Consider the following 24,481-nt stretch of genomic DNA (forward strand, 5'->3'; position numbering starts at 1 on the left):
ACTCCACTCCTTCCTAACACACTTAAACAACCAACATCCCAGAGTCCAGTTCACCTTAGAAAAAGAGGAAAACAACACCCTCCCCTTCCTAGACACTTTAATCACCCGCCAGCTTGATGGATCTTTGGTTTTCTCTGTTTACAGAAAACCCACCCACACTGGCAGATACATTCACCAGCAATCCCACCACCCACCCTCACAACAATATGGGGTGATAAAAACACTATATAACAGGGCAAAATTAATCTGCTCAGATGACAAGGCCCTGACTATGGAACTAAACCACATCCTCAACACTTTCTTAGCCAATGGCTATAACCCCAAAAAAATCCAAAAAATACTAAAACCTGTAAACCACAACCCCCCCTCCCCCTCTCCACAATAAAGACTACACCAAGTCTATCACTATCCCCTACATCCAGGGCACCTCTGAAAAAATAACTAATATCCTCAAAAAATATGACCTTACTTCCTGTTACAGACCATATAAAAAGTTGGCATCCCTTATCCGCTCTACCAAAGACCAACCACTTCCCCTAGACCTACCTGGTGTATACCAGGTCCCTTGTAGCTGCAAATTGTCCTACTTTGGCCAAACAGGCAGAACAACAAATATCAGGATTTCAGAACACCAAGACTACATCCGGTTTCACCAGTACAGCCGCTCTGGGCTGGCAGACCATGCCTTAGATACCCACCATAAAATTCGTTGGAAGAAAACAAAAATAATCCATCGCAGCAAGTTTAAATACGAAAGATTATTCAAAGAATCTTCAGCAGCTCTAAAAAACGTTCCTAACCTCAACAAATTTGGGTGCATGAAACTGCCCCAAATTTGGGAGACTTTCATTATGAGAACTTCAGCCCAACTGCCAAGACTACCAAATTAGACCGCATGAGGGCACCATTAGGACTTTAGGAACAAAATTAGTTTCTTACTTTCTTCCTCATTTGCTTTGTTAGTTCCTTAGTGCACATACCATATCTTTATGTTCCTGAAGATGGCAATGTGACATTGCCGAAATATAGAAGTGATTCATTAAAGTTATCTTTAATTAATATACTTTATATGCATTGTTAATTCCGTAAATTAATTACCAGTTATGTCTAACCAGCGTATAAGTCTTACTACTAGAACCTTCATTAATTCATTTGACATTTGAAATACATTTAGACATTGATGTTGTTAATTATCTCTTGGTCTCTGTTTAAGCAGTATTTAGCACTTCCTGCTTAATTCCATGCTATCTCTGATCATTTATGTTCTCATATTTGCTTGATTCAAGGTTGGCTGCAACAGTATGCATACCCCCCCACACACACACACACATCTGTTTCTACCATAATCGTTGAGTTCTTTGGACTCCTTGGAGGTGTCATGTAATAATAATAATAGCTGTAAGATATCTCCTAAGCTTTTCATGATCACTGGCTTTGTAGTTCCACATATATCATGTCCTCACAAAAGTCATCATATGGCTAGCCACCACCAGGTGATCTCTTCATGATCACTCTCACCAAATGGAGGGAATTGAGATATCCTGCTCACAATCTCTTCTAATGAAATGATTAGATCTAAGATAATAATTTATTAATATTAATAAAATTTATATTAATAAATTTTATTATTTATTATTATATATATAATAAAAATATATTATTTTTATATTATTATATAAAAATAATATATTTTATATATTATATGAAATAATATATAATTTCATATTATATATGAAATATAAACTTTCATATATAATATGAAATCCTCCATATAATAATTACCTGTCCTCCACTCAATGAGTGGAGGACAGGTAATTATTATATGGGGGATTTCAACTATGGGAACATAGATTGGAAGGAGGAAAGGACACATAGGAGGAAGGAAATGGATCTTCACTTGGGAGGTGGCTAAATGTGTTGAATTTTCAGTTAAGATGGGATATATGTGGAATTACAAGGCTGGGAAGTATGACAGCCTTAGGAGATTGCTTGGATCAGTGCTATAGCATGTAAAACTGCAAGCACTGGAAGTTGATAGTACATGGGAAGTGGTAAAGGAGTGTTTTGAGGAAGATAATGGCAGACTACATACCCAGAGTCAGGAGAGTAAATCAAGTGGGAGTTAAATGGATGAATAACACCATCAAGCTGGAGCTGCAAAAAAACAATTGTGGAGGGCATTTAAGGAAAAAGATGACCTGCAGGCACATGAACAATACAAAGCACAGGGCAGAAGGATAACTACTAGTGTGGTAAGAAAGGCAAAAACAGATTATGAAAGGAAGTTATCAATGCAAGCTAAAAAGAATCCCAAACAGTTCAGTCGATATGCTGCAAGTAAAAGAAAGAATGTATATGGCAGAATGATTTTAAGGAATGCCGATGGTAGGGAGGTAACTGAATCAAAAGAATTAGTAGAATTACAGTTTGCAAGCGTATATCATCCAGGTAGTGATATTGCAGGAACGAGAGAGTCAAAGACATATGGGAACTGAGGTAAATGAAATGGAGGTACATATCATATTACAGAACCTTAATATGAATACAGCTGTGGGATTGGATGGCATACCAGCTCAAGTTTTATGTGAAATGGTGAGGGAATTGTCAGTGCCTTGACCATATTGTTTAATCTAAGTGTCAGCTCTGGGTTAGTCCTGAGGGGGTGGAAAGAGGGGAAAACAGTTCCATTGCATAAAGGAGGTTCCAAGACTGATGTAGCAAATTACCAACTGATCAGAGTATTGCAGAAGTTGGTCAAGAGCAAAATACAAGAATGGATAGATGAAAATGGGATACTGTATGGGGACAGATGGTTTTGTGAAAGGTAGGTAATGCCTCCGTAACATGCTTAGGTTAACAAGTATTATGTTTAATAATACTTGCTAACCTAATGTCACTGTATTAAGTCACTGTATTATGTTTAATAATACAGTGACAGCTGAGGTGGATAAAGGGATATACGAGGTGGATATATTGCATATAAACCCATTACCTTTATCCACCGATCAGAGAATTAGTAGAATTAGTAGAATTACAGTTTAATATATATTTATTCCGATGATGCAAAGTTGTCAAAGGCCGTTGCACTGGACTTTGCAACGGCCTTTGACAAGATACCACATGAAATTCTAATCAGTAAACTGCAGCTCATGGGGATGGATATAGGATTGTTGGCAAGATGGATAAGAGGGTGGTTGATGGAGAGATATCAGAGAGTAGTTTATTCAGGAATAGAGTCCAAAAAAGGCTGGTAGGCTCCCTACCTGTGACTAGTAGTGTGCTGCAGAGTTCTGTTCTTGGACCACTACTGTTCATTAACGATATAGGAAAGTATCTGAGAGGAACTGTTCAATTATTTGCCAATGATGCAAAGTTAGGTAGAGCAATAGTTAATAGAGATAATGTCAAAATTCTGCAGGATGATTTTGATAGATTGGCAGACTTAGCAAAGGAGAATGGATGTCAGTTTAATGTGACAGAGTGTAAGATTATGCATTTTGGGGTGAAAAGATTACCAGCTGTATACCACATTGGTGGAACTGTAGTCCAGGAAATTGACAAAGCCAGAGACTTGGACATGTTAGTGCATTGGAAGTTAAAGTTAAGGGGACACATAACAAAAGTGGCTAAAGCAGCTCATCAGATCACTTGGTTACTGAAGAATACTTTGAGGAGCAGAGACAAGGAGGTTATTGTCCCTCTTTATCAAGCCTTGATAAGACCCTGACTACTGCATGCAAATCTGGGTACCAGGGTTTCTTGGTAATGAGGAGGGGCTAGAGAGGATCCAGAGGTGAGTGATCAAGATGGTAGTAGGTCTATGGAATGAACCTTACAAGAACAGGTTGAATATTTGTGGGTTACAGAAACTAGTTGATAGTGTTATGTCCCTATCTTACGATTTTTGTTTATCTTACAAACTGCCTTCGTCTATATTCTTCTAACTACTACCCTCAAAACATCACCAAAGTTTCTATTAATATCTGAGCTATTGTTCCCCGTAGTATCCCTAGTATTTGTATTTTAACTGCGCCCTTTGGGATATTTAGTTTAATATAATTTATACATAAACAGAGAAAAGGAACTCAAATATCTGAAAGTGTAACTATTGCAGTCGTGACACTATCTCTTGTTACTCAACATTAATTCCTTAAGCTTCCCGTTCTTAACATTAATTCCCCGCGTGGTTAGGCTCGAATATTTCTAAGCGGTGCATTGGATATAGCAATATCAGACAACTTTCTTCATCATTAAACAAAGGTTTATTATTTTTCTAAACATGGTACATATCAAAACACTCAACTAAATTACTTACACACTAAAATTAGCTTAATACAAGTAGTTGGGCTATGATTCGACAAGAGTTACCACGATCATGCCGCCACAAAATTTCATACAAAACATGAATTCACTTAACATGGAATAATTAGATCACCGCACAATATTAGGTTATTCAACTTCAAGTATACTAACAAAGACATTAGCTATTCTAGCACATACTTATGACAATTCCGATTCTCTACACATCACACTAGGCATTCAAATTTCTCAGGCTACTTGATTACTCAATTCGCACTAATCTAATTCAATATTAACAAAACCATTTACTTCATTAACACACAACTATGTCATTAACTTTCCTTTTACAAAGTAGTAGGCACTCAAGATTCTTAGGACAATTAAATATTCACAAATTATCAACACTAGCTAGTTTACTTTAACACCCTCTATCAGATTCTAAAGTCCTATTATAATTTCTCCCTAATCACTTTAACAGTTCCGTATTATGACAATGGTACCTATCACAAACAACTTTTAGTTAACATAAGACAAAGTTCACAATACCTTTCTTTAGCTTCACTTACGGGCCTTTTCCTTCTACTGAACGGACTTGCTTGCATAACTTCTTTGCAATTCAGGGATGTATGAACATCTGCGCCGCCGGCTGTACTATCCGTAACGAGTACATCGATAATTTCACAGCTTCCTATGATTCTTTGGTATATTTCGCTTCCTACATAGGAATACGGGAATAGCCTTCCCGCTCGCCTTCGATTCCTTGTTGTAGCATGAGGATATAAGCCATATCTCTCCACTCAGGAACACCGTGAGGTCCATTCGAAAACCAAACTAAAGCCCAAGAGAGCCTGCTCCTCGAAAAAAACCAAAGCCAAGTCTTGAGGGGGGGGGGTTACCAACCCTTTTATATCTGCTTCCCTAACGGCACCCTTTCTTACTTCTTTTTCCCACCTCCTACTAGTTTTCCGTCTCTCTGCCAATTGGGTAGCATTTGGCCTCCAAACGTCATTTTGATCGGCAACTCGTAACGAAGTTTCTATCCGGGTATAGGCCCTAAGCGATATTCCATTATTTTTCTTGTTAGCCTCTATCTTAACCCCCTTTCAAACCCTTTCTCAGAATTCTACTTAAAGCTTAATCTGTAGCCTCTTACATAGCGTATTTCATGACTCATCCTTTTATTCTTAGGCACTTAACTCTTTCATTCTTAATCGCATATATTAATTAATTATTTAATATATTAATTAATATATATTAATTCTTAGTTAGCTACTTATTTAATACAAATTCCTTGTTTAGTCATAATACATCTTAATACATTCTTTTCTTTCGTTATTTTAACTAAACAATAGACCTTTACATTTTACTCAATTTATACTGGATGCAAGAATATTAAATTATTCTTTTCATGCTGGGGTTTTTATTTATGTTATCTGTTTTTCATGTTACACCATGATAACTGAGAATACCATATTCTCAGGATATCAGGTGTAACAATAGGCAGAAAAGGGTAATATGATTGAGACATACAAATCTGGCTTTTACAAGATTAATTCAGGAGAAATTTTCCAGAACAGGTGTGTTGGTGGGAGAACTAGGAACCATCCATGGAAAATGAGTTAGATTGTAGTTAGCAAGGGTGTTAGAACTAAGTTTTTCTGCTTGCAGAGTAGTGAATGAGTGGAATGAGTTGCCAGAGTCTGTTGTGGTTGCCATGACTGTGAATGAGTTCAAAGCAAATTATGACAGATACTGCACAAATGTTGGATAGTTCTTGACATGATGCTTAGGGCCTCCCTCAATAAGTCTAAGAACTCCTTAGAGTTGCCCATAATAATAATAATAATAATAGCTACTTAGGTGGTTTGAATAATTTCTCTGTTCATTCCATAAAAATTTATTCAACTTCCAAAATACCAGATTTGCTTATTTTGTTTCTATTTCCATATTTAATTTACCATAAATTAAAGATGCCAAGAAATTATATTATTAGTTTAATCCTTTATCCAAGGATTTTGCAAAATTTGCAAGGAAGTAATTTTAGGATACTGAAGTTACTTTAGTGTCCTGCAACTCGTATATAGAGGTTAATGACTAATGAAGAAATAAGAGTTGCCCAGTCTTCAAGTTACTTCAGATGCAAACTTTGTTTGCTTACTCTTGGATAAAGGATTAAACCAAGAATATAATTTCTTGGCATCTTTAATTTATAGTATAACCAAGTGGAAAAACTTTTAATTTACCACATTCACCAAACACTGTGCCTAAATAGTAGAAATGTTTCATTTGTTATATAAACTTTCCATTCAGGATGCCGCTGACATTTTCAGTGTCCTACTGATTTCCATAACCTTTGTCTTTTTATTACTGATTTTAATATACAGATTTGTTACAGTTATTTAGTTTAACTGAGTGAATGCTGCAGAAATTCACATCTCTAATTTTATTATTAGATTTAATGACAATGTATAACCAAAGAGATAGTGTGCACCCTTGTCTCACATCTTATTTTACACAAAACGATCTTCCTTTATCTCTTTCAATTCTAACTGCTGACTTACAACTTAAATATAGACTTAGTCACTCCATATAATTTTTAGTAAAGCCTTTTACAGTAAAAGTAAAATCCTTTTATAGTAAAGGGACAAGAGCAGTTGATGAGGGAAAGGCATATACTGCCATTTTTTTTTGATTTTGCAAAGGCATTCGACAGGGTACACATGATAAGTTGATATTTAAGTTGCAACACATGGGTCTGGATGTCAGGTTAGTCAACTGGATTCAGGATTGGCTGTCTGATAGGTATCAGAGAGTTGTGTATGGTGGGGCAATATCAAGTAGGCAGAAGGTTAAAAGTGGGGTTACACATGGCTCAGTACTGGGAAATGTATTGTTCAACCTTTATATCAATGACATTGTCAGTGGATTGTAGGAGAATATTCAGTTGTTTGCAGACAATGTGAAGCTGGGAAGGGTTATTAGTAATAGTGCAGATGTGGCAGCCCTGCTGCCACATCTGCACTATTACTAATAACCCTTCTGAATAAACTCAGAAGATCTGAATAAACTAGACAGTTGGGTGAATGAATGGGAGTATTGGTTTAATTCTGCAAAATGTAAAATCTTGAAGTTTGGGATACATCGATGGGAGGCTGCATACTTGATTGGAGGAGCTGTATGAGGAAGTAGGGGGAAACAAGAGATCTGGGGATGATGATTGATAGAAACCTGAAATTCAGGGGAAATATTGCAAAGGTGGTGAAGGTAACCCAGAGGATTGCTGCAATACTGAGAACAATGCTGACCTGAAGAGATAAAAGAGTTATCAGTGCCTGATCAGACCACCCTTATTGTTCTCAAATTTGGTCCCCAGGATTCAAAGGGGATAAATTAACTGTGGAGAGGGTGCAGAGGTGGATAATAAAGATGGTTTCAAGACTGCACAATGTTAGTTATGAGGATCGGCTGAGGGAACGTGGACTGCACAGTTTGGTAGATAGAAGAAGGAGAGGTGATATGATTGAGACTTTTAAACTGTTGAGAGATGGTTACAGGGTTGACACTGGGGAGTTCTTTCACTTGGTTGGACAGCGGGAAGGAGTGATGACAAAGGGCCATCCCTGGAAGTTACAAAAGAAAGCTGTGAGCAACAGGATGAGAAGTGGTTTCTTTGCATTGACGGCGGTTGAATTGTGGAATGCATTGCCTGATAGAATGTTGAGAGCAAGAACAGTCAATGAGTTCAAGGAGTGGTATGACAGACTTTGTGTTTCCTAGGAAAGACCTCCCACGATGAGTCTTGTGGCTCCATGGAGGCCTGAATAATAATAATAATAATATGATTGTAGCATTTTGATTGGTTTTTCTCTTGGCACCTTGGCAAACTTGAACACAGATCCTTGTTATATTCTCAACTATTTGTTGTAAAGTGAAAATACAGGGGTAGTCTGAAAAGTTCTCGGCCTCGACCATAGATGGCAACACTATCGGGAAGAAATTTTTTTTTCTAAGTTGGTAAGTTGGTACATCTGTCGTAAGCATCCTTGTGAAATTGCAAGTCTTTCAATCAAGTAGTTTGTTTTATACAGCTGTCTGAAGCAAAATTGTTGTCTGTATCACTTGAAATGGATAAAATCGAGTAGCATGCAGTTATAAAATCTTTGTAAAAGAAGGTTTAACGCCAAAAGAAATTCAATCAAAGTTCATAGTTTATGGGCACTCTTCTCCTTCATTTTCGACAATTAAGAAATAGGCTGCCAAGTTTAAATGTGGCTGTGATGATCCAAGATGATCATCTTGAAGATGATCCAAGCGAAGGTCATCCAAAAAGTGTAACAATACCAGAAATCATTGATCAAGTGCACGATATGGTATTGGATGACCAGTGAGTCCAAGTGCATGAAATTGTTGAGACTATAGGCATTTCAAAAGAATGTGTAGGATATATTTTGCATGAAGAATTGCAAATGAAAAATCTTTGTACAAGATGGGTGCCGGGCTTATTCACAGCAGATCAAAAATGCACTCGCATGAAAATCTCTGAACAGTGCTTAGAGCATTATAACAAGAATAAAACTGATTTTGTGTGTTGATTTATTACTATGGATGAGACTTGGATTCACCATTACACACCAGAATCCAAAGAGCGGTCAAAACAGTGGACAGAAGCCTGTTCTTCAGCGCCAAAGTCGGTTCCATCAGCAGGAAAGGCCATGGTATTGATGTTTTGGGATGCTAAAAGCATTTTGTTTATTATTTATCTTGAAAAGGGTAAAACAATAACTGGGAAATATAATTCCGATCTTTTAACCAGACAAAACAAAAAAATTTGTGAGAAAAGACCCGGTGTGCAGAAGAAAAAATCATCTTTCATCAGGACAATGCATCTGCCCATAAAGGTGTTTTGACAACAGGAAAATTAAGGGATCTGCACTATGAATTACTGGAACATCCACCCTATTTCTCAGATTTGGCTCCCTCTGACTTCTATCTCTTCCCAAAACTAAAACTCTTCCTCGCTGGTCAGCATTTTTCTTCGAATCAAGAGGTGATGCAGCTGTAGAGGTGTATTTTGCAGATCTTGCTGAGAACCACTACAGGGACGGGATAATGGCACTGGAGCATTGCTGGAATAAAAGTATTAGTCTTAAGGGTGATTATGTTGAAAAATAAAAAAAATTGCTGAAATTCTAAATTCGTTTTTTCATTGTTAGGCCGAGAACTTTTCAGACCACCCGCATATGATCCTGACAACTTCTGTTTGGCTTCATTCCAGCATATTCTCTTTCAAATTTTTCTTAACCTTTTCTCAAGTATGTGTGGAAAAATCTTACTTGGAATACTCTGTAGAGAAATTTCACTAATTCTGACATTCAGTTTTATTTCCCCTTTTCACAGATGAGTGCTATGAGAGAGAGCTCTCTGCACCAGTCAACTAAAATTTGACCTTCTTGAATATGTATTTCTGATTGCATTCTTCTTGAATGTTTTCTACTTCTGTCACTTCTTGTTTTATTTAGTAATTTTTAAAAGTAATTACTCCAGACATCTAGAATGTCTTTATCTTCAGTTTGCATGTCACCTTTATTAACTCCCATTTCTTTTACAGTACTCTTTGTTATATTTCTAAGCATTTTTCAATAGCCTCCAGAACATTTTGCCACTTTTCTGATATGTATCTTCTATATTCTTATCACATTCTGCACTTTGCACACTGCTACATACTGCTTTGCTTTGCTTTCTTACATATTATTTCACAATTTCACAGAGCAAGTAAGTCATCAAATTTACTTGCTCAGAACTTTCAATATGCTTTCTTCTTTTCCATGACAATAGCATTCTGATTTTCCTATTCTTGCAGAAAACATTACATGCCTCTGCTGAATCAATCAGTGTTTTTTTCAGTCTGCCACTGAGTCTCCAAGGCTTGGTTCCTGTTTGCAAACTCCCATATTGATTGTATATTTGAGTCCAGTTCGGCTTTGAAAGCAGCTTGTCTTTTACTGTTTTTTAAACATTCTTTACACACTTTTCTTTTCATTATGACTCATATTTACGAATTTAGGGACATAAAACACACATGTTGAAATGATTATTTTACTAATTATTAATAAAATAACAATTGACATTTCGACCCTGTATTGAGGTCATCATCAGAAAAATACATGTATAATATGAAAACAAGCTACATGCTTTTGCACTCTACAAAGGTAAATTGAATCTACGCTGTTAATTGAACTTTTACTTAGCCTGACCTCTAGTGGTAAAAAAAAAAATCATTTCAACACGTCTGTTTTGTGTCTCCCTAAATTCTTAAATATGAATGCTGATCATCGTGTAACCTTAAAAGAAAGAGTTTTCATTATGATATTCAATTTCATTCTACTGAAAAACTCAATGGCAGTTATTTCACATCATCTGTGTGCCTGTCCTGAACCAGCATGAAGATATTAAAATCAACAATGACATAGTCATTGTGCCTTCCCTCCATATTTTGCATACATCTTTATGTTTTATCATAGGTGTTAGTAATAACCACTCCATGTCCTGAACAGAAATCCAGCAGCCACTCACCATTATTATTAGCTTTATCCTTTTCTCCAATTTTTTCCAGAACATATCCATATGGATATTTGTTTCCTACTTTGCTGTTTATATCTCCAAGGACCAATTTCCCCTTCTTTTATGTTAGTGGACTTTTCTTGTGGCTGGAAAAACTCATCTACTCTTTCCTTAATAGAACCTTCTGTGGGACCTTAGACACAAATCAATCTCACTGTCCAATTCTCCTCTTTGATGTTTGGCCACATCACTCTACTTTATTTGGTCTGCTATTCAAGATAATTCTGGCGTTTAGTGTTGAATATTATAGCTACTTCTTTCTTTCCCTGATCATTATTACCTGAATATAACATGTTATAGTTATTTAGAAGAATCTTACCTGTATTCAAGTGCTTTAATGTGGTAAGACCAATTGAATCATCATGGCATTTCTTTAATTCTTCTGCCATTCTTTTCCACTGATACTTCTTACAATGATAGTGGCTATCTTGAATCCTGGCCATGTTCAGTTGGACTTTTGAGTATCTTATTTTTGACTGTTGTCTAAATTCATTTCCTTTGTTTCTGGATGCTATTTCATCCAAATGGCACAAAACTTTCATTAACTTTAATATTTCTAGGTAATAGCAACATCTCCTTAAACATCATGTCTTATGTATGCCACATCACACATCCTCAAAGTACTACCAATCTTACTTCTCCTCTGCTTTAAGTGGGTATAATTCTTTTTCTTCTATCACTAAGAGTACTTCTTATTCCACTTTCCTATGTCTAGAAAATACCATATCCCTCTGTTTCTATGAAAAACCAATGTGGCAATGCCAAAATAAACACACCTATTTTTACCTCCCTTCTCTGGATCATTATTCATCTATATCATCAGTCATTATTATTATTATTATTATTATTATTATGATTTGACACCTCCAGGGAGTTCAAAGACTCATCAAGGGAGAGTGTGCCAACAGCATCGAACGAATGGTCCCCTTCCAACTACTAACCGTGCTCAAACTTACTTAACTGAGCCATTAGTAGCAGAGGCTCTACCAATCGACCAACCTTTGTAAGTCATTAAACTTACATTGTCACATCTTCTCTTTCCTAATGCTAAAATTCTTATCTGTGCAGATTTATCTCACATTATAAAAGACACTCGCATTTACACCATCATTGATTTACCAACTATTACACTTGCATTCACTCCTGTTTACAGTCTCCAGGGTTTCTCAAACTTTTTCTACGACGGAACACTTCACGAATCCTGAAATTTTCATGGAACACCTTGGTTATTTTGTAATGTATTAATTAATAATTAATTGGTAATTTAGCTAATTTTTATTATTAGTTAAGTTTAATTGAATTAATAATTAATTCAACATCAATTAAAGTTTAATTTAATTGATGTTGTTTTAATTAATTTAATTGACTTAATTAAAGTGTCAATAAACCATCATTAAATTAATTTGTGCTGATTTTCATTGATATATCCTATTCTGATCACCAAATATATTTATAATATTATTATAAGTACTTACAAGTGAATGCAGACTTTCTCCTGTGTGCTGGTAGTTCCCCCTCCTTTTGTACATCCTGGAGATCTTTGTAGACTTGAGGTGGATGACTCACTATTTGTTCCACCACAAACACCTTCAATAAGAGATTTCTTAATACCAAAATTAAACAAAGTGCCTTGTCTCTTATTCATATTAGAATTTAAATCTGTATTCCTATTACTTTTAAAAAAATCACGGCACTCCGGTTTCAGAACAAGCACTTACACACTGCAATACAAACTTGCGAAGAAAGTATTCAGTATTACTAGATCTGAGGACCACATACAGATCTGAGAATGTTGATCTTCAATTTCAGTGGAAATATTCTTTATACTTCCTTAACGATTGGTCACTGACAGTTTTGAGAACACACCGCCCATTGTTGTAATCGGCTTGCAGGCAATTTTTTATTATTGGTCATAAACGGCGGTATTCTCTTTCCCGATTGTTGAAAGATTTCGATGTATGAAAATTAACGATAATTCATGAATATTTCCATGTTTAAAAATATGCTGCTTAGTCACTGACATTTGCTACGCAGATGTCATTTCCTTCAGTTTTGAGAACAGAGGATATGCCACCATTGTTATAATCCACTTACAGGCAATTTTTATGAGCCGTCATTAACAGCGTTATTCCCTTTCCCAAATGTTGAAATGTTTCAATGTGTGAAAATTAACAATACACAGATGTTATTATGGGTTCTGGGTCTGAGCTTTTTGGCATATTTGTGAGTATTATTCTCCTCAGAATATTTCTACTATAAAATATTTATTCATGAAAAATACTTAGATAACTAAAATGACAAATTCCAGAACTTCTCGCCGAACACCTATTCACCTTCCACAGAACACTAGTGTTCCATGGAACACAGTTTGAGAAACCCTGCTGTAAACTATCATCCCATGCTTCTCTCTCTCTCTCTCTCTCTCTCTCTCTCTCATTCATCAACAGTGCATTACACTCTCATATCCCTTGTTTTTATGGCTTTTTTTTATATACACACACTAATTTCTATCTCACATTCTCATTAATTTCATTTATAACACCTTCTCCACAACCCCCATGTCAAAGCTATTTAAATGCATAGTTAATTAAATGTTCCATAGTCATCATCCATCAGTATATTCTTTATATAATAAAATCCTATTAATATTACCACAAATATTCAAAATTTATTCCTTCTGTGATAAAATATTAATCTACTATGGTTGCTCGTGAAACCAAAATGAAACCAAGAACATTGCACACCACTGGTTTTAGCAATTCAGCATAAATATTTAGTCTGCTTCTAATATAGTCATCTATCAATATATTCTTTATAATAAAATCCTATTAATGTTGGATCAAAAATGGGATCTGCAGTACTACATGCTTGCAGTCAAAGATAAAATGATACTGTAATTTCAACAGTCAAAAGATACCATGCTCATCAGCATTATAAAATACATTAAGGACCACAAATATTCACAACTGAAAGGAGAATCAAGGAAATCTATGCTTATAAATGAAAAGCTTCAAAAAAACCAACAACAACAATTATTTCAAGTGATGATAGGACAAAATAATTAAATTATCAAAACAGCTTATAATATAATAATACATTTAGTTTAATCCTTTATCCAAGTGTGTGCAAACAAAGTTTGCACCTGAAAGTATCTTCAGGACTGGTGTAAAGTGGTACAACACCGGGCGACTCCTTGCAAAGGTGGAGCAAGCTACCAACATTCCTATCTCAGTATCTCTCATAATGCAAAACACATCTCCTTGCGGATATGTATAATGTTATGCATTAAGGGAAGGGCTACTACCCAGACTAGTTTCGACCTTTATTGAGGTCTCCTCAGTGGGAGCCAGGCCCAAGTGGAGATACCAAGGCAGAAGCATTAGCAAGGTCATCTCCTCCTATAGGAGCTGCCAAACGGTGTGCCACCTTTTTATTAAATTACTCTGGATTTAGAGAAAGATGTTGAAAGTTTATTTTTCACTTGGTCAGACTACAATAAATTTAGTTTAATCCTTTATCCAAGTGTATGCAAACAAAGTTTGCAAAGTTCGCCTGAAAGTATCTTCAGGAATGGTGTAAAGTGGTACAACACCGGGCGACTCCTTGCTAATGCTTCTGCCTTGGTATCTCTACTTGGGCCTGGCTCCCACTGAGGAGACCTCAATAAAGGTCGAAACTAGTCTGGGTAGTGGCCCTTCCCTTAATTCACAACATTATACATATCCGCAAGGAGATGTGTTTTGCATTATGAGCGATACTGAGATGGGAGTGTTGGTAGCTTGCTCCACCTTTGCAAGGAGTCGCCTGGTGTTGTACCACTTTACACCAGTCCTGAAGATACTTTCAGGCACAAATTTTGTTTGCACACACTTGGATAAAGGATTAAACTAAATTTATTATAGTCTGACCAAGTGAAAAATAAACTTTCAACATCTTTCTCTAAATCCAGAGTAATTTAATAAAAAGGTGGCACACCGTTTGGCAGCTCCTATAGGAGGAGATGACCTTACTAATGCTTTTGCTTTGGTATCTCCACTTGGGCCCGGCTCCCACTGAGGAGACCTCAATAAAGGTCGAAACTAGTCTGGGTAGTGGCCCTTCCCTTTATGCATAACATTATACATATCTGCAAGGAGATGTGTTTTGCATTATGAGAGATACTGAGATAGGAGTATTGGTAGCTTGCTCCACCTTTGCAAGGAGTCGCCCAGTGTTGTACCACTTTACACCAGCCCTGAAGATACTTTCAGGTGCAAACTTTGTTTGCACACACTTGGATAAAGGATTAAACTAAATTTATTGTAGTCTGACCAAGTGAAAAATAAACTTTCATCAGCTTATAATATAGCATATATACTTAGGAGAAAAGGCAAGTCATATAGCAATGTGAAAATGATAAAACAGTGCATTGGAACAAAATAAACTTAAGAATTTTCTAAAGAGGATTTCTGCAGAAATGCTGCATTTTTATGTGTATTAATGTCAAAACAAAACCAGCCAAATGTTTGTCTATAAGGCAAAACTAATTAAACTAATTGGTATATGAAATGTGGCAAAATATTCAAGCATTTAAGAAGGACTTTTTTAAAAAAAAAAATAAAAAAAAACTCTTCTTTCTGAACCTGTAATTTTGGCTGAACATTTTCCTGAATTGGCAAAGGTAGTTGAAGAACAGTGCACTATAAAACTCAAATAACCTATAATATTAATGAGTACAGTGTTTTTTACACTCATTAACTGAAGAATACAATAACAGTTCTAAAGGTTTTTGGAAACATGATCTCACACTAAATCTAACTTTCAAATCAAATCACATCTCATTGATGCCTCTATTGAATCTGAAAATTTGTAAATGGAGCTGAATGAGCACTCAGAAGACAATAATTCTGGAACTCTATTTGACAGTAAGAAAGATCCCATTGAAATATGGAGGAATGTTGTCAAGTATCCAAAAATGCATTGGTATGCTCGATGTATATGAATCACAACGCTTTCACACATGGTTCAAATTAATGCATGCTTGAGATCATGAATGATGAAAATTCACATATAGGACTAACTGAAGCTAAAGACAATATGGCTGAACAAGTAATCATTGTTGAAAGTTTTTCACTTGGTTATACTACTAGGGCAGCAGATGTGAAAGTCATTAGCCTATATACAAATAGTATAACCAAGTGAAAAAACTTTCAACGTCTATCTCTAATCCAGAGTATTTTAATAATAAGGTGTGATGCCTTGTGACTACTCATATATGAGTAATCTATGACTTCTGCATTGCTTCAACCTTGGTATCTCTTCTGGGTCTGGCTCCCACACTGATAAGACCTCAACAAAGACCGAAACTGGCCTGGGCCTTCCCATAAAGCATTGCATTATGTGATACTAAAGCAACTGATGTGAAGTCATTAGCCTCTGTATACAAGTAGCTCAGTCATGAAGATACTTCATGTGTAAACATTGTTTGCCTACACTTGGATAAAGGATTAAACAAAGAATATAATTTCTTGGCATTTTTAATTTGATTTGTAAGTACAATACTGTGCATCTATCTCTCTCTCACCAATGCAGCAGCCATGCGGTTAGCCTAGTGGCTTTGCGCTTCGCAACCATATGCCTAGGGAAGGAGTGTCCTAGGCTCGATTCCCTTCGCCGATGTGAGAAGCTTAAGGATCTTCCTCAGTCATAGCCAAGTTAGCCAGTCTTGGGCATGGACAGCAGGGTTGTTCCCCCCAGTTTATCTGGGGTTTTTCATCCCACAAGCAGGCAAACCGGCCCCATGAACACACACAGATCTACAGCCATAAATACTTAACCCCCATGCGGGGGCTCAACTTGTCCCAATAGGAACGGGAGAGAAAAAGGGAGGGAACTCCATACAAATAAATAAATAAATAAACCAATGCAGCTGTCACCTTATTGAAATGACAGGCAAATGAAAATATGATATGAAGAATATTGCATACCTCTGCTTTTAGCAATTCAGCAGGATTATTCAAGTCTGCTTCTGATACGCTAGGACTAATTCTACCACCAGGAACAGAGCACTGCAAGTGCTGAAAAGTAACAGGAAAATGTACATAAGTAAATAATTATGTATATATAATTAAATAAAAATAATTATGTACCAAACAAAAGACACAAAATCAACATGTACACATTTTATGAATGCAGATCTTTTATCAGTGAGCTACTTAAATAATGCATAGGATAAATGATAGCCGGAGAAGAAGTATTGGTGGATAATGGGGAGAGAAGTAATATGGCTAATACATATAAGTTAGTAAGAGGTTTATACTAGATTAGTACAGAAACAAGATTTCATACAGAACTAAACATGAGAATGTAAGCAAAAGGTAAGTAGCAGGTAGATGAGAAAAAAATTAACTGCCTGGCAACAAAGAGGCACCATATGGTGGTACAACTGTGTTTGGAGAGCTCCAAAAGCTAAGTTCTTTAGCTTTAAAAAAATAGCATTATCAGTTAAAAAATTGTGTTAGAATTAGACTATATTGGTTTGTGAAAGGTAGGTCATGACTCAGTAACTTGCTCACATTTTATAATACAGTGACAGCTGAGATGGATGAAGGTAATGGATTTACAGTGATACTGCTGGATTTTGCAAAGCCCTTTGACAGGCCATACAATTCTAATCAGTAAACTGCAGCACATGGGGATGGATATAGGGTTGGTGAGATGGATAGAAGGGTGGTTAATGGAGAGATATCAGACAGTAGTTTGTGTGTCCATTTAGACTATTCATATTTGGTTTTTATATACTGTAATAAACACAGAAACTTTTTCTGATTATAAGACCATCAGTTTAATACACATATGTGCAAGAACGTCGACTAGTTTCGCTAGCATACTGTCTAGCTTTGTCAAGACTAAAAAAGATGAAAAAATAATAAATGTAAAAAAACGAAAGAATACAGACCATTTCTAACGGTTAGGCAACGAAATTTGACAGCTCGTGTGACAATGTGTGCATGAAGCGAGATGCTTCAGTCATTATTGTGAATACGCGTTATATAGTTTTTAGCGTACTGTAGTTCTGCTAAATGAATTAATCAGATTTTTCCATGTATCTTTCAATACTGCTCCTTGATTTCTGTTCAGGTTATTTCCTGTTCGTAGGACCACTGCTGCTTCTTTGAATATTCGGCATCTGTAATCGTCCTCTATATATGGCATTGAGCTGTTTTCCCAATCTATTGCGTGGTTAGAAGTTGAGAAGTGATGCGCCAAACCTGAGGTATCCGTTCTGGTGTGATTTACATCTCCAACGTGTTCCTTCTGTCTAATTTCCAGGCTTCCTGAAGTTTGGCCTATGTAGGAAAGTCCACAAGTGCATGGCATTCTATAAACACCTGCATATTTGAAAAATGGAACGCTGTCTTTAGGGGATCTTAAAAATTGTCTAATGGTTGTAGTCGGTTTAAACACAACTCTGATGTTGTAAGGCTACAAAATTCTAGTTATTTTAGTGGAGACTGAACCAACATAGGGGATGACTATGGGTGAAAAGTACTGAGTAGCTATCCTTTGTTGTTGGAGGTTATTTTAGACAGTAGTTTATTCAAGAGTAGAATGCAAATGAAGGCCTCTGGCTAGTGGCATGCTGCAGGGTTCTGTTCTTGGACCACTACTCTTTAATTTGTATATTAACGATATAGGAAAGGATCTGAGAGGAACTGTTATTTGCCAATAATGCAAAGTTGGGTAGAGCAATAGTTAACACAGATGATGTCAAAATTTTGCAGGATTTGGATAGATTGGCAGACCGGGTAAAGGGGAATGGATGTCAGTTTAATGTGGCAGTGTGTAAGGTTATGCATTTTGGGGTGAAAACATTACCAGCTGTATATCACATTGGTAGAAGAGTACTCCAGGAAATTGATAAAGCCAGAGACTCGGAAGTGTTAGTGGATAGAGAGATAAAGTTTAGAGGGCATGTAGCAAAAGTGGCTAAAGCAACTCATCAGATTACTTGGTTACTTTGATGAGCAGAGACAAGCAGTTTATTGCTCCTTTTTATCAAGCCTTGATAAGACCCATTTTGACTACTGCATGCAGATCTGGGTGCCAGGGTTTCTTGGTGATGAGGAGGAGGAGCTGGAGAGGATCCAGAGGTGAGTGACCAAGATGGTAGCAGGTCTATGGAATGAACCTTACAAGAACAGGTTGAAGCTTTGTGGGTTACAGAAACTGGTTGATAGGCAGAAAAGGGGTGATATGATTGAGACATACAAATCTGGTTTTTACAAGATTAATTCCAAGGAAATTTTTCAGAACAGGTCTAGTGGTGGTGGGAGAACTAGGGGTCATCCATGGAAACTCAATAAGAGTGTAGTTGGCAATGGTATTAGAACTAGGTTTTTGCTTGGAGAGTAGAGTACTGAATAAGTGGAATAGGTTGCCAGAGTCTGTTGCGGGTGCCATGACTGGAATGAGTTCACAGCAAAGTATGATACATATTGCACAAATGTTGGATAGTTCTTGATATGATGTTTAGTGCTTCCCTCGATGAGTCTAAGGACTCCTTGGAGTAACCCATAATAATAATAATAATAATAATAATAGTAAGTGCAGTAACAGTAAACAAGCTTAAGGTGCAGTTTGATGATCGATGTGTTTGATAATGATCTCTCATGATTAGTCTGACTGAAGTTCTGATGAAGATAATTAACTGTAGCCAACAAAACACTGAACTGCTTGTTAAGCTCACAGCAGGGTTAATCTGTTCAGTAAATATTTTTGTAATTATTGTTGAAGCTGAGCATGCTAAAAAGAACATGAAAAAAATTAAAATAAAATGCAGGTGCTATGGAATGCCCTATGAACTGAATTAATCATTGTTAATATACATCTGGTTTTGCTTTGTAGAGCAAATCGAGACTTCTCTGAAAATAATACCAATCCCCAATGATCTTGAGTCTAGTTGATATGGAGCCTGTTCCGTTCGAAGTATTTTCTCCTGTGGTGTGGTGTGGTGTGGTGTGGGGATTGGGGGCATGCAAACTACCAGTCACCTAGAATGCAGACCATCTATGTGAAGCCTTCTGCACAGAGCAGAAACCAATGTTCCTGTAGCTAATGGAAGATCAGATCACAGCTGATTTGGGGACAGCACTTTTGTTTCATCAAGCAGATAATCCGAGATATCGGTCACCTACTGGGGTTATAGCCTTCCTTCATTTTATCTTCGGGATGCTGTCTGGGACTATTGGAATTGGTTCTGCAGTCTATGAACCACAGAACAACTTACTTGCAACCATCTAGCTATTGCACCTGACTCTGGTTTGCCTCTAGTCATATAATGGCTTGCCACCTGAATTCATCAGTTAAATGATGTTTTGCAGTCATACCCAAGAATTTTACTCTCACGAAATGTCTTGTTCTCACTCTAGACATGAAATAGGAAACAACTGCAAAATGGCTGCTTTTATTACTGTGGTCATTTGCACATGCTGCTGACAGTGAAACTCATTTGTATGCAATTAACAGACAGTATCACCTTTTAAATAATATACCTGACTTTGATATGTTTTTCCCACCACCCACTCGAAGCTATCACAATTTTGATTCTTTGATTTTTCTCCTTAATTTCTGGAAACCTGTGTGTGTGTGTACATACATATATATTTATTTTATTTGTTTTTTTGACTGAAACTCTTCTTGTCCTGTCCACCTTTCAAATCAGAACCTCGTGATCACTGTTTCATCTTCTGAGGATATCATCAAATCCAACCTTCTAAAACTTTGTGTTGCTTCATAATTTATGTTGTGTGATGTTAAAGCTCTGACTAATGCTAATCTTCTAGCTGAAGATAAGTGCTTTGTACCTAAAGTATATCTGTAATCCTGAGTACTGTTTTTTTTTCTTTTTTTAACAATTAATTGTAAGTAAGCACCTACTAGTATAAGATGCAGTAGGTGCTTATAGTAGTTGATCTTGTTGCAGAAGCTACTAGCTTTGGCTATGTTGTGCTATCGATGAATAACCTTTTCATCCAACAAATCAGGCAACAAACAAAATAGGAAGAAAAATCTTGCCATCTCCATATGAGATTGACTAAACTCACCATCAGGTAAAAGTTAAGATTTCACTTATGAGTAATTCCTTCAGCTGCTTCTTTAAAATGTCTCTCAAATGAAAATTTTGATTTAAGAGACATTTTAAAGAAGTGCATTATTGCTGCAGATCACACATCTGGTGAGACCTACCTTATCTGTGGAGAAGTGATTCAGAAAAAAGGTAGGAAATGGAACTCTCTTCTTAGACCAATTATGAATCGTTTGTAGGTAACAATCAGTTCATTGTAGGTGATACAAAGTGGGGAGAATATTAATGAATAATATTAAGCCCATCAGTACTGTTGAATATAGGGATAGGTGAAGGGAGTAGTTTGTAGAGGTTAGAAGATAGAAGCAGAGCTGATATGAGCAAGGCTTATTCCTGGAAACTATATGAAAGTGTTGTGAGAAAGAGAGTAAGAATCAAATCTGTTGTGCTGGGAGTTGCGGATGCATGGAATGTGTTGCCAGAGAAGGGAGTAATGAGTTCACTGATATTGAAAAAGTTCTAGGTGAAGTATGATTGATATTGCAGTAGGCAATAGAAAGTCATCCTTTAGTGAGTCTAACAACTCCATAAAGACTAAGAAATAACACTAATATAAAAATATTTCAGATAATATTGTAGAAAAGCATAATTATAGTTTTAAACCTAAAAGGAAAAAGTTTTGTTAACATAAAGGTCAAACATACTGAATAACTAGATAAAGCAAAACAAAGTAGTGAATGATATAATCACGTAATCACAAGAAAGATATTTATTTAACCAAATATTTCGGTCTGGAAATAGCAGACCATCGTCGGTGGTATTACAAGAACAGTTTAAAAAATATACAAGCTAGAATACTAACAATAGATCGTTGAAATTAGAACATACCGCGTGATGTTATATCACTAAGTATGAAACTAGCTAAATTACTGAAATCTTACATTGGCAACTCGAGTTCTTTTTTAATAAACTCCTCAGATTTCTTAGAAAAATTAAAAGATGTCTCATTACAACCTACAGATCTTATGGTTAGTTTTGATATAGAATCTTTATACACCAATGTACCTCTTAAGGAAACTTTAAAACTACTTGCTGACATCTTTCCTCAAGATATTATAAAACTATTCGATTTCGTTATACATTCTGGTTATTTCATATGTCAAAACAAATTTTATAGCCAAGTAGAAGGAACAGCCATGGGAAGTCCTCTTTCTCCAGCTTTAGCCAACTTTTATTTGGAACATTTAGAAAAAGTCCTCTTCACATCTAGTTTCCCTCTACCATCTTTTTGGGTAAGATATATAGATGACATATTTGCTATTTGGCCTCACAGTAAAAACACTTTATCTTCCTTTTTAAACAGTATTAATTCCTTACATCATCGCATAAAGTTTACTATGGAATTAGAAGAAAACAACCAGTTATCTTTTTTAGACGTTCTCCTCATCCGATCATCTTCAAATATTCTTACAACTACAGTATACAGGAAACCAACATTCACAGGTCGTTATATTCTGAAAGAATCAGCCCATCATCCATGTCATAAAACAGGAATTATAAAATGTCTCATCAAAAGAGCCAAAACTAATTGTTCTACTTTTGATTATCTACAGAAAGAACTTTCTACTATCCAGCAACACATGAAACTCAATGGCTTTTCTGAAAAAAGTATTCAACGTCTTCTTACATCTTATAATCCTCCACAAAACAACAAAGATTCAATACGTCGAGTACCTATTCCTTATATCTCCGGTATTTCAGAACCTATCGCAAGAATTTTAAAGAAATATGATTTAACAGCTACGTATTCTCCTATTAACAAATTGTCTTCTCAATTTCCTTCTCCTAAAGACAAACGCTCAACTTTATCTCTTCCTGGAGTTTATCAAATTCCTTGCAACTGTGATCTCTCTTACTTTGGACAGACTGGACGTTCTCTTGAAAAAAGAATCCAAGAACATCAATCATCCATTCTTCACAATAAACCTGAAAAGTCTGGTTTGGCTCAACACGGGATTGAAACTGACCACAGCATCCTTTGGTCAAAAACGCGCCTCTTACATAGATCCCGTTATAGGTTCGAACGTTTGTTCAAGGAAAGCGTGGAGGCCTTGCTCCATCATCCCAACCTGAATCGTAATGACTGCATATCTATATCAAAAATCTGGGAAAGCCTAATCAAGATTACTCATTAATTTTTTTTTTTTTTTTTTTTTTTTTTTTTTTTTTTTTTTAAATAGCAAATTCAATCATGTTTCTACTTCAAAATATTTCGTTTCATACTTAGTGATATAACATCACGCGGCATGTTCTAATTTCAACGATCTATTGTTAGTATTCTAGCTTGTATATTTTTTAAACTGTTCTTGTAATACCACCGACGATGGTCTGCTATTTCCAGACCGAAATATTTGGTTAAATAAATATCTTTCTTGTGATTACGTGATTATATCATTCAGTCTTATGTCGCAAGTATCCTTAAAACAACAAAACAAAGTAGTGTAATGCACTAAATAATAAAAAAAAAACCCAACTATATATTATTTGAATGAAAATGGAAACATACCCTGCTCATTACCACATGCAGAAAGAACTGATTTTTGTCATGGGAAACAGATCAACACATTACAACAACAACTATAAAACTATTAAAATACCTTATTATTTAGAGAAAAATAAAAATTTTGTAGAATCTCAAAGTACATCATTTTTTATAGTTTATACATGGCAATAATCATTATTATTATTATTCAGGCCTCTATGGAGTCAAAAAGACTCATCGTGGGAGGTCCTTTCTAAGAAACACAAGTCTATCAAGACTCATCGAGTGAGGTCCCTCCTAGGAAACACAAAGCCTATCAAACCACTCCTTAAACGTATTGACCGTTCTCGCTCCCACCACTCCATCAGGCAATGCATTCCATGGTTCAACCACCCTCCATGCAAAATTCCTTCCCACTGTTCAACCAAGTGAAAGAACTCCCCAGTATCAACCCTGTAACCACCTCTCAACAGTTTAAAAGTCTCAATCATATCACCTCTCCTTCTTCCACCAAATATCCACCAAACTCTGCAGTCCACACTTCCTCAGCCAATCCTCATAACTACCATTGTACAGTCCTGAAACCATCTTTGTTATCTGCCTCTGTACCCTTTCCACAGTTAATTTATCTCCTTCAAATCCTGGGGACCAGATCTGAGAACAATAGTATAAGTGTGGTCTGATCAGAGTCTTATACAACAGAATAATAACCCTTTTATCTCTGCAGGTCAGTGTCCTTCTCATTATTGCAGCAATCCTCTGTGTTACGTTCACTACCATTGCAATATATTCCCTAAATTTCAAGTTTCTATCAATCATCAACCCAAGATATCTTGTCTCCCCTACTTCCTCCAGTTTAATTCCTCCCACAGAGTATGCAGTGTCCCATCGATATGTCCCAAACTTCAAGACCTTAGATTTCGCTGCATTAAACTGATACCCCCCATTCATTT

At 36.2% G+C, this 24,481-nt stretch overlaps 1 protein-coding gene across 1 annotated transcript in view; it reads right to left on the reverse strand.

The window, feature by feature from the left end:
- The window catches only part of LOC150102612 (regulator of G protein signaling 7-like), a 463,836-nt gene that overhangs the window by 133,922 nt on the left and 305,433 nt on the right, over nucleotides 1-24,481 (reverse strand). The window contains exon 9 of the mRNA XM_090398711.1: nucleotides 16,887-16,976. Within this exon, the coding sequence (XP_090254837.1) occupies nucleotides 16,887-16,976 (90 nt within the window). The remainder of the gene's footprint in view (nucleotides 1-16,886; nucleotides 16,977-24,481) is intronic.

Source organism: Typopeltis vanoorti, chromosome 10 (assembly GCF_054136105.1).
Source record: "Typopeltis vanoorti isolate ZY-2024b chromosome 10, IOZ_Tvanoo_1.0, whole genome shotgun sequence".
NCBI classification, from domain to species: domain Eukaryota; kingdom Metazoa; phylum Arthropoda; class Arachnida; order Uropygi; family Thelyphonidae; genus Typopeltis; species Typopeltis vanoorti.